This window comes from Anabas testudineus, chromosome 2 (assembly GCF_900324465.2).
Source record: "Anabas testudineus chromosome 2, fAnaTes1.2, whole genome shotgun sequence".
Taxonomy (NCBI): domain Eukaryota; kingdom Metazoa; phylum Chordata; class Actinopteri; order Anabantiformes; family Anabantidae; genus Anabas; species Anabas testudineus.
In genome coordinates, this window is record NC_046611.1 from 29,274,882 (window position 1) to 29,287,369 (window position 12,488).

The 12,488-nt window shown below is 40.4% G+C and overlaps 1 protein-coding gene across 2 annotated transcripts in view; it reads right to left on the reverse strand.

Moving 5' to 3' along the window:
- The window catches only part of plppr5b (phospholipid phosphatase related 5b), a 68,586-nt gene that overhangs the window by 24,710 nt on the left and 31,388 nt on the right, over window positions 1-12,488 (reverse strand). For both annotated transcript variants that reach the window (XM_026363273.1, XM_026363274.1), the window contains one exon: window positions 11,799-11,931. In XM_026363273.1, the coding sequence (XP_026219058.1) occupies window positions 11,799-11,931 (133 nt within the window). The remainder of the gene's footprint in view (window positions 1-11,798; window positions 11,932-12,488) is intronic.

The following is a 12,488-nucleotide window of genomic DNA, read 5'->3' on the forward strand; positions in this document are numbered from 1 at the left end:
AAGTTATCACAGCTCCCCAGACTCCCCCTGCGCTCACAAACACTTCAGAACACAGTCATAGGTATAAACCTCAGATAACTGGGCAGAGAGTTGAATATAAAGATTTGACTAAGCTCAATTTCAACAGTGTGACAATGTTATTTCATATGCTGATTAAATGTATTCAACATTGAATTTGATTTTATTTAGGTACCATTCATAACACAGTGAAGTCTTAGTATTTGTGGTAGTGGAGAAATGAGAGACTATAATTTTAATCAAGACAGACAGAAGCGATCACATTTTTAAATCTGGATCTACCCTTTTCCCACAAGAATACCAACACTGTAAAGTTTCTGGCTCTGCTCATCTGTGGGCTGGTTTTCCGTTCTTATTAACACTAGTGACAGACATATTACCATCCCTGTCAGCAGCAGTATCTTTTGTTTTAGTTATTCCAAACACCACGAGGTCTCCAGTTGGTCTTGTATAATAGTTACCATAGCATCCTATAATTTGTCATCTTGCCTGTTGATATGTTGTAGGAGGAAGGCTTGGGCTACACCCACACAGCATGGCACATTTCAAATGCAACGTTCAACTAACAGCAGAACATAAAAAGTAGTTGAATCCTGAGTGATGGCTCTGTGCTCTCCAAAAGACGTCATCAGCTTCATCAATACTTTTACAGTATGGACAAATCCATGTTTTGGTACACTGAGCTTTGTTATCTACAGGCAGTCGCAACTCACACATCTCCTCACATTGTTTTTTGCTGAATAATCTGTCCAGCAGATCACATGACAGTGGTATGTTTAAAATACAATCATCAAATGCAATTAGCATAAAATCTATTATCTATAAAACTCAAATTCAATTTATTGCAATCTCAACAGACAGTTCAGTGTGTGTTTTTATCTGCTGTTCTAGTGGTTCTAGTGGCTTATTTTTGCCCTTAAATAGTTAACAATGAAAAAAAACACTGTGCAAAGACATTTGGGTAGGATTAGGCACAAACACATCTGGGTTATATTTAGGCAATAAATAAACAAAGTTATGCTTAGTAAGTAGCTTAGTAAATGAACAGTTGCCTCAAAAATGACCTCTACCTTAGGTTCACATCATGTTCATCACGACTTGCACCATGTGACTGGATTACAATGTGCAAAGAAAGGAATCTGGCTGGGATTAAGCACAAAGACATCTGGCTAAGGTTTAGGCACTAAATAAACATGGTTAGGTTAACTAAAAATCAAGCTATTTAGCCTAAAAATGATGTTTGTCATGTGACAAACATAACGTTCTTACCGATCACATGACAATAACGTGTACTAGACAGTTGTTTTATACTGGAATCAAACTGCGGTCTGCTGTGGGAAGGTCCTGTGTTCTGTTGTCCACCAGCATCATCCTGACAAACTGTGAGCCCAGCACTTTAAGTGCAGTAGTTGTTGGCTTTGTAAGGTTCACTGCAGCAAATAGATGTCATCAAACAGTTGTTTGAAAGCACAACACATAAATCAGCTGCTGGATTCATCTACTGTATATACTGTATGATATATCTATATATCTGAGTGCAAAGAGCAGGAGTGAGGACATGGCCAGGTTTGCACAAAAAGATATACATTCTGCAGCTATTCCTTAGAACTGTGTTCAGTGAGTGACGATGTGTATATTCCCAAAGTTTTATTTTCACAGTGAGGCTGTCAGATTTGGTACCATTATGTCTGAGCAGAGACCAAAATCAGAAATCTATGTTCACTGACACTGACAGTGTGTGGCCACCTGTCTAGGAAACTTTTTTAGCATGTTCGACTTTTCCTTTCTATTTTCATGGATCTATAAATTTTATTTCAGATCACTAGTATTCCGAATGATAAAAACACAGCAAGTACAGTCACAGGATTGTCATCATCTACAATTATTCCTACAGATCTTTTGACATTCTATTTATTTCGGTTTAAAAGAACCCAGAGCTGTGGTCACCAACAACAAACTCTGATAATGATAGACCGCAAAACAATACAAAATAAAGACCCTGAATAAAATGACCTGCAAGCTGTGAAGGAGTGGGAGAATACAACATGCTTATGATTTTGAGGAAACATAAAAAGACATTTCTAGAAGAGAGAGATATGTAAAGAAAGACATGAAAGTAGCTGTGAGTTGAACGTGCAGTCACTGCGTGATGCTGCCGCTAGCATTTCACCATGCAGAGGTAGAGCAGTAGATCAATCATTAGATATAGGGGGTTAATGCCTAGTTTTTGGTCTTGTTGAGGAGAAACAACAGAACAGGTTTAATGGTTATCTACCATGTGGTCACCAGGTCAAAATGACTATGACTTTTTTGTTTAAGGGACAACTAAAGAACTGGAAGTTGAGTCATGGCAACTGAACTTCCTTCTTGTTAGGATGACTACTCATCTAAGTAGCTTCTTCAGTCTGAAGATAATTGGTTGGAGCCCATAAAGGGAACATGTCAAGACACTTGTTTGAGGACTCAACGTCCAGATAACTTCTGGACGACTGAGAATCTTCACCAACTAAAGAACTGGGCTATTTATTACTCATTGATTTCTCTGATAATAGAGCGCTATGCAAATGAGAATAATTATACAGAGAATTTAGATGTGTTGAAATATAATCCTGCTTAATTTATACATCATTTCAGCTTTTCCTTGTGGAGTTTATTTAGAAAAACCTAATCTAACCCTAATGTTAGGGACTGCTTCTTCATGTGCCACATTAAGGCACATCACTTCTGAGAATTCAAATGGCCATTGGTGTTGGTTGGTTGAACATTACCTTTATAACCTATACTGTTACTGTTTCCAAGCTGTTGTCATTACATTTTTCTTCATAGACTGCTGCTGATTTAACCACATAAACTAGCACAAAAAACACCTATGACACAAGATCTGGTCATTTTTGTAAAGAACTAAACTCTGCACAGCTGATTGAGCCTGAGATCAAATCTGTCCCATGGTCATCGATGTGGTAGAGAAAATAATAAATAAACAAAGATGAATGATAACGGCTGAACTGTGAGATGACAGATAAACTCACAGAGAAGTTATGAGCCTGCATCGTGGCACATTATCACCTCATATCAGAGGAGAGCTGGACCTCTGCTGTGAAGATAAAGAAGATTTAGGATCTTATTTCACCTCACTCACTCACTCATGACTCAGTTTAAATGTCAGCAGAGCTGATCTCACAGCACAGCTGCTGCCAATAACCTGCATTTTGTTCACTTTAGCAGAAATGTAGTGATAGCATAATAACTCTGTCTGCAGCAGCAGCTTGAACATCTCTCTCACGTGTTTGGTGAAGTTTTGTTTTATTTCAATTGCACACGCGTAATAATAGTTGTCAATAATCACATTTACTGAAAGAATCATTCAAAATAACTTCAGGTTTCAGCTCGGAGACCCTCAAAGCAAGTTACTGCCTGGAGAACGGTTGAGGAGTATTTGCGTTTTAATGGCTTGTAGTCTTTATTTGCTGGTCAGCTGTTTCAAACTAGAAGCATCCCATCAAATCTTTTATTGCATGCTCATTGTGAAGGTGGAGATGGTCAAGGACTGCTGCATACACTCAAGCCCACGCCCTCCACTCCTCATCAATAAAGGAGCTGTGAAGGAGCTGGAGTCGCTCAAGTTCCTGGGTATCATCATCACTAACGACTTGGAATGGGAGACATCACCATCGATCATCGAGCGAGCTCATCAGAGAATGCACTGCCTCAGACTGTGCCACAGGATGACCGTCACCACTAAAGTGTGCACCCAGTTCTATCAATCATAGAGGACACCTGCGCCACATCCATCACTGTGTGGTAACTCCCAGCCTCTGTCCACACCAAGCAGGTCCTGTAACAGGAGGAGTGGATCAAGCGGCCAGCTCAACAGACAGGAACAGGTGTCCGTTAAATGTCTGCATGATGACGCACATGCATCAGGTCATGAGTGCGGCAATGCCTGACAAACTAGACCAAAATGAATCATGTTTGCCGTTAGTCCAAACTAACTCAACCAAACCAGCGGTGTGAAAGAGTCTACAGGTAGGTATACTTTACAGCTTTCACTTAGATTTGTGTTTAGATGTGTCCTGTTCACTAATTAAACTTTACTTTAGCAAAAATTGCAAAGCAACCTTGGGGCCAGGAAATATTCTAGTAAGGAAAGAGTGTACACAATGCACAGTGAGTAAAAAGATGCCCCTTAAGGTTCATAAAATCTAAATGAAAGCAGTTTTTCAGCAGGTATTATCAAACTGTACACATTGTGAAAGTATTCAAATCCATGTTTAATCTTATCAAACATGTTTTGCACAACTACAAATAAAATTTCTCTTGTGATTTTAGCTTCTTCGCTGCTCTCCTTTGTACTGCACCAGTATACGGTGTGTTTTTGCAGGGTTTTTTTTTTTTTTTCTTTTTTAGAGCTGTTACATTGTGAATACAGCCATTTTCTCCTTTAGAGTTTAGAGTGGAGATAAGTTTTTGCCAGTGGGCATCATTACAGCAATCAGCCTTCCAGTATTGATATGAAGTATTCGCTGAATAATTCTTTTGCGCTGGCAACAAAAAAGAAAAAGCAGAGAGGAGCACCACGACATGTATTACACTGTTTCTTAAAATTCACAACCAGCTGCTACTTTAAAATTCCATTTTGCTGGTTATATATCAGAGTCAGTTTGCTCTCAGGGAGCTGGAGGAGCTTTATCAATGCTTATAAAAATACCACAAATAAAATGAAAACAAACCGGAGGTGTGGAGGGTAAAATCCGCTATCCATTTGCATCCAGTGGTTTTAGTTTGGCCCAATTCAGGAGCATCTATTGCTTCAGCTTTTAGTTATAGCAGATTAATTCTACTGGGATTCTCTTTTAATGATCTAACACAGGAAGGGATGTGAATGATGTGTTTGGTTTGCTTGAAATATACTGAAACAGGATACAGTATGGATGACAGCAGCAGAAAACATTTATGCAGCAAAAGAGACGGAGGCAGAGATTTTTTAGAACGCGTTCAAAGAGTGCTCATGGTGCAGGGTAACTTTCGGAGGGAGGTTGAACCCAAACCAGATGAGCAAGGAGGGATGTTTCTGTACTGTCAGACTGTCAGAGAAGAGCTGCGCTGCATTCGGCAGCCACACACACTTTAACATCAGCAACACTGCAGTCTCCGGAGACACTGCTCTTACTGACACAGGAGTGTGACATAGATTATAAAACGTTAATGCTGAGAGGTGGAAGACAGAGAAGAGGCTGGGGAGTTCTGAGGTGCTGCCAAGTTGTGATTATGAAGGACAGCTCTTTGTGGAATGAGCTGCTGCTCCAATATTTGCAGACTGCTGTATGTGTTTGCAACATGGACCTACAGTGAATCGTAGACTGTGTCATCAACAGTTGAGGTGGCCGTTGAATGCTTTGATCCTCTCGTGAGCCCCAAAAATCCAGCCCTCAAATTTTGAGGCACCTTGCAGTGGATCATCATAAATGCACATAAATCTACTTGGAAAACAAGTTGGAGGTACTTGTAATTCCATCTCCTGACACCCAGGTTTGTCTTATGACCTTTTGGTAGCACTGACCAAGGGTAGGTTTAGGTTGCTTTTTAAATTGAATTTATTGCAAAGCTTTATAAAAAAAACAGAACATGTTATTTCGTGATATTCACTTCATCTCAAGCTGTGTAGACAACATGTGGATATTGACATTTAACCAGACCTATGCTAACAGAGGAAAAGTCCTATTTGGTTTTTGTGAGAATAGTAGAGAAAGAAAATAGATTTAATCAAGACATAGTTGCGGCTTTCTTATTTTAAATAAATGACAATATCAATGATTCCAAAAAATTTCATCAGGACTCCATTGAATTGCTATGTGGAAAAAATGTGGAACATTTAAGGGGTAACAATAGGATCTGTGTGAGAAAAGAGGACATTATTTTCCATGAGGTCCATTTTAGAAATATGAGAAACTGACCAAAATCTCCTGTTGGTTTCATAACAAGTTTAAAATGTAAAATCAGAGAAACAACCCACAGACTATAAAGTCATTTTTCTTTCCTCTGGAAGATACGGGTACACTTTAAAACTCTGAGCAGGCCAGTGTGTTCCCAAAGGGGGAGCCTCACGTCTCTTTAAAATTTGATGTTGTGTGAACGTTTTTACATAATGTCACTGACAGAGAGGGCTGAGCGTGAACCTCTTAAGCCTAACATTCAGCAAGCAAAGCCTTAAAAGGCATAAAGGTAAAAACACACTGCTTAAGCAAGAGAGCCATGACCCTCAGCTGTGTTCTAAATTTGATATTTCCCAAACAGCACAACCCTGTGAGTCATCACGATAAGTGAAGGGGGGGGGGGCTGCAGAGCTGTGAGATAGCTGTGGATCACGTGATGCAGCGCTGCTCGCCAGCAGATGTAAATGCTGGCAACGTACATGAGCGAACAAACATACATGACTTCCAAATACAAGAGAAGAGGCTAAGAATTCAAGGATTCACATGGAGCAGTGACATTAGCAAAGAGCAGCACAGAGGCCAAAAAATGAGCATCTGCAAGCAGCTACGCTGAGAGAGCATCGAGTATGAAATTCAGCTTGTGCAAAGCAGCCGCAGAACACGACAGCTTTTCCGCCACTCCACCACTTCTCAGGATTACTGTGTTATATTTATTTGAACAGCTGGTCTTGCTGATCACTTTTCCCTTAATGTTACAAAATCCACTAATCTCATAGTCTCAATACACTGAATTCTTACACATTAAACCTGTGGTTCCAAACCTTTTGGGTCTGTGTCATTGCTAAAACCAAATCTCTGTCTAGTTTGGGTCTTTGCCAGGTGTAAGCAGTTAGAAGCACTAAGGACAACAACCAGGAAATGTTGGAATCTAGCTCTGATGACATAAATATGTTGTGTGTATTACTCTATTACTTAAGTGACATAACCCACCGAACACTTATTGGTGTAAATCTTTAAATCTAGAATCTTGAGTGCACGTGGTGGGAATGTTTAAAAGTAAATGAGTGATCTAAGTATCACATCCATACGTCTTGTGACTAAAATGAATAATCATCCGATGAAAGCCAATGCAGTGTTTATTCAGCTTGCTCTGCGGTGATGTCACGTACGACACACAGATGTTCATCTTCCCATCTGCTTTCCCATCTGTTTGGATGTTATGCGTCATCCTCGCTGTGAGTTTGTCACTCAACTCACAACATAATGCATCCTTGACAAGTACAGATCTCGATCCATTTTTTATCACTGTGGCTCACTTGTTTTCTAAACACTCCCAAATACAGTCAGTTACATTAGCATGTGTTACGGAGGACAGAAGACTGCAGGCTGGAAAAGAGTTGGGTAATGGGCTGAGCAACGGATACAGACAGGTGACAAATTAAAGTCAAAACCTGAATAAATTAAAAGACAAACGTAACAAATGTTTACACAAATGGTGCAAGAACTAAATCCACACAATTGTGTGAATCATGAGCTGGTGTCTTCTGGTATCTGTCATTAGGCATATAGGACATTCTAGGTTGTGTTAGATAGCACTTTCCATCACTATGACAAGGAGCACTAAGGACACTAATAACGCCCAGTGACAAATGTCAGAATGGTAGTGTTTCATGATTTAGTCTTTTGATATGGTCACTGTGTCGGACAAGTTGGTCTGGCAGAAAACTCTAGCTGTGACTTGGCCAGTGGGCCTTTCACTTCACTGTGGTCTCTCGCTCTAATCGGCATGAACATGAAACACTTTACATACAGAAGTTGTCAAACCAAGCGAGAGAAAACTTCTGACATCACGAGGTGTTGTTGCCTTATAGGTGTCGTGTCAGCTGTCTTCAACAATGACTAACCACTGTGAAAGATCAAATTAGCAGCTGATCATTTTTATGCTCGGCGCCCCACCTCTGTCAGAATAAGGAGTTGATGCTGTGCAGAATATCACAGCATAGGACACCTTATGTTGTCTTTACTTTGATTTATCACCTACCTGTATGTGACATTTGTCATGATCACTTTGTATTACACTACATGCACTACAGTATATGGCTTTAAAATCCTAACTGTACTCATTTTTAAGGGTTTAGCCCAGAATAAGCATAAACCACATTCTCAATTAACTCCTTGGGTTTTCTTTTTCAGCCTAATCCTATCAGTTCTGTGATGTACAAAGGAAACAGACAGATCCAATGTTGCTTAGCCAGCAGGTGCAGTTTTTGCCCTGCAGGGAAGGCCAGTCACAGTATTTCTGTACCATCCTCCAACTCTTAAACCTTTGAACTAATGCCCTCTGATCCCCCACAAATAAATCCTTCAACATGTAAGTCAAAACAATTCAGGATGATTGGCTCCGAGGCTCACAGAGAGAAAAGAGAGACTGATCACTCAACACAGCGCAGCAGAGTCTCTGCTGGATTTATTCATCTGCGCTTGCTCACTGGGCCAACAAGCCTGCCAAAAGTAGTTATCAATAGCCATGGATCAAACACAGCATAAAACACACAGGCAGGCACATTGTGTGTAATTGGATTTCCAGATTGTGTATGTTAAATAGTGCTTTGTAATTTGGGATAACTGCTGTTTCTAATGCGGTTGTAAAGAGGCACTGACAGCTCACCACAGTCCCATTAGCGGATGCTGGTAAAGAGAAGCAAATGCTGCACCTCTTTCACAGTTTGCTTCAGTGAGCTGTAAGCATTTAGTTATAGGGCAGAGGCACTTCACTGCACTAACATTAAACAGACAACTGCCATCATCTCTCAGATACTGCACATGGTTGGTTGGACGTTATAGTGGCTAAGGGGTCTAAGATCTTAAATGTTTGAAAGGACACAAAATTACTGAAAATGAGAGACAAAAATAACCCAAACCAAACACAACAGTGACAAAAAGAGAAAGAGGTCCCAAAAGAACCACAAAACAGAATCTCCTGCTCATGGGGTGTGTTGCACCTCTCACCTGTTTCACTTTTATGCCCATTTTCTCACAATCCACCCAAGGAACCTGTACCAACCAGCCCAGCTGGTTAACCAGTGAGTAGTCTGAATATGACTTGGGGTGGGTGAACTGTGTGTCACTGTCACTCTGGTTTTTTTTAGGCATTTAAGGTGTAACCATGTTCCTCTAAACGTCTCAGACATATCCAACTGAAGTGGTTGTCTTAGTGTTGGGTGCAACACAATGAATTCCCTCAACCTTTCCTCCATTTGTGCATCTGTCACATTTGACTTGTCCATGGCAGTAGGCTGCTTAAAGCACAGACAATCTGGACATCTATAAACACCTTTTCAGATTTACCCCAGACTGAAGGATGAGACCAGCAGCCTTTTAAAGGAAACACATTTTGTTACTTGTATTTAAAGTGGAATAGTTTCAAAAACAACCTAACACAACTTGACACAGAGGTGTATGGGAAAATAAGGATTATCCCAAGAAGGGAACAGCACTCCATATACTTAAGAAATGGATCTGACGTGAGTCCCATTCCATCAAACCGGTGGGATAATTAGAGAAAAATCTTGAAGAAAGTCTAATTTCTCTTGATTTATCAACATTCGATTTGCTTTAATAAAGCCTCTACCAGTGGTGATGAGATTCTTGCTGTCTTTCTCGAAACAACACAGCAATACACAAAGATACACAGGAATCTTAGCAGCTGAGGCTTTCTACTTGTTCAGCTTTGCAGAGAAAAGACGACAAAAAAAAATCACAACACTCTCTAAAACTGACATCAATTAACACTAAGACCTAATACTTATTCAGATACAGCACTCTACCAATGTATAATACATGATAACCGATTCCAGTGAATCTCTTAGGGATGAAAGGAGCTTTAGCCTGAAATGAGAGGCCTGTTAACATTAACGAGCAGTGTGAATGGCATGCTGGATGTGTAAATGTGAGGGTAAAGCCAGGCCACCAAGTGGATTCCCCCCTCAGGGATCTAGGTAATAATCCTCTTCTGCAGCTTTATCTGCAGCTCTCACTTAAGTGTTTGACAGACTGAGACCCTGAGTGTGTGTGCTTTTGCTACGTTATCTGCAATAAAGCATGCATGTGCTTGCTGTATGCACCTCTACTGTTTGCACCAGTAAAAACTGTACAGTATATGAAGACCTGTGAGCATGTACAAAAATGTGAGTTTGTTTTGGAAGGCGTTTGTTTTGCTGTCTCCTGATATCTGCAGGTTTATGCACATGAATCTATACTGTAAGTCAAGTTTGAATGCTATAGTTAGATGCATGCTTTCTAAGTCTGATACCACAGATACAGTACTTACAGTGAGGTGTGTGTGTGTGTGTTACTGCCATGAATAACAGTATAGATAAGAGTTGGTTCAGCAGAGTCTCCTAACTACACATAATAAGTACTTATTTCAACTTAATGAATACCACCTGTGCATGTGTAGGTGGGCATTCATGAGATGTATTCATTAGAATAAAAAAAGCCTTTGTGGGTACCTGCACTCCTCTACTGGAGGCAGAGTTCATTCACAGAAATGTCACCTAAAAGTAAAATCTACAAATCAGGCTTGAACAAATCAGCAGATGACAAGTGTCAATTTAGCCATGTCATGCTGAGAACTCAGCGACCATAGAGAGCTGAACTGGGACATGCAATGATTACATTTGAGGCGTGACAGCAAACTCTAGACATGAGGCAACTGATTAATGTGCCAAGCTGTGTTAACCTCCACCTATGTGCTACTTCAGAACTGATGGCCAACACATCACTTCTACAGTAAGTAAAGAGTAAAATAAAAATAATTAATCATTTTCTCTGCTTTTGTGCAGGTTGTGTTGCATATCTGCTCCTGAAGTAATCGGAAACAGGGTTAGTAGTCTCCATGACAACTAAGCCGATTCCATCCAGTGAGATCATGAGATACAAAGAAAGCTTCACAAAAGGCAGATGAGGTCATGAATAAAACTGAACTTAGCCTGCATGTCTCAGGACTGTGGGGGGAAACCTGTCTGAAACACATCCTACTTTGTTTCTTTGAGGTAGACAGACAGACAGACAGAGGCAGATAGATAGACAGATAGATAGATAGATAGATAGATAGATAGATAGATAGATAGATAGATAGATAGATAGATAGATAGATTACAGTAGCCATTACAATGAGAAACATACCTCAGTCAATAATAGGAATAACGCAGGAAATAAATACACTTCTAAACACATCAAACCAACACACAGTTAAATCTACAGAACAAAACAGGCAACTTTTTAGCATTCTGTGCAGTTGTATGTTGAGATGATTGTGTAATACCAAGGAATGTAAAAATGCATATAATACAATATAATGAATTAATAAATATGTAACTAGCTGGTTTGGTTAGGTTGGAGCAGAATTCTCCACTGTCTGATTATAGTCATTGTACAGGGTGATGGCTGTTGGCAGGATTAACTTCCTGTACCTTTGGAGAAGTCTCTAACTAAAGCTGCTTTGTTTGACCAGCAGGCTGTGGAGAGGATGTGCGCTGCTCTCCATAATGTTCAACAGCCTGTTAAGCATCCTCCTCTCAACAATCTGCTCCAAGGGTTCCAGTGATCCAGCCTTCCTGATCAGTTTGTTTAGTTTGTTGTTGCCCCAGCAGACAGCAGCAAAGAAAATTGCACTGGCTACAACAGACTGGTAAAAGATTTGCAACATCTTCCTCATGAAGTAGAGTCTGCTCTGTCCCTTTGTTGTTGTGTCTGTAAACACAGCCATTCACAAAAAGGCTCCACTTCCCTGTGTTAAAAACATAGAAGCAATAATTCCAACATAGACATAAGCCAGAGACTTACCAAGAAAGCGGAAAGTCCTACGCACCAGCGGGTTGAGGTAACAGCAGTCCCCTGTGGCCACTGTCTTCTCTGAGCGGTCAAACTCTTTGGATGTGTACTGGACCAGGAACAGCACGGTCTCTGTTATCGTAATCTGGTAGAGACAAGGAAAGAATATTCAGGTGAGCTGAGTGACAGGTTATTTCTGAGTCAGAGTTGCCATTGTCAGCATCTGCACTTTCTCTGGCTCTGTCACACAGCCTCAAGCTTGTGTGACTGTTTTTTTCAGTGGGCTCCATCTGTACAGACACAGGTGTGGGAAACACAGGAACATATGTAAGAGATGAAGTCAGCTCACTGTGGTGAGACAGAAGGAACAGAGCTGTGTGCGTGTGTGTGTGTGTGTGTGTGTGTGTGTGTGTGTGTGTGTGTGTGTGTGCGTGTGTGTGTTGGCTGGCATGTTTTTATGACCAATAATAATAATGACAGTCTGTATTGATTTCAATGGAGGAATTGTTGTATACCCCTCACCATGTGACTATAAGGAACTGGGAGTCAAACCGCTGACCCTGTGGTCTACCAACTGACTCCACAGTGAAAATGGTATCTGGTCCACATCTCAATCCACCCCTGATTTATTATAGTACTAGACAAGCCCATTAACAAAGAGGAACATTGTCAGCACATGATTCAGCATGATTTCATCCTGAA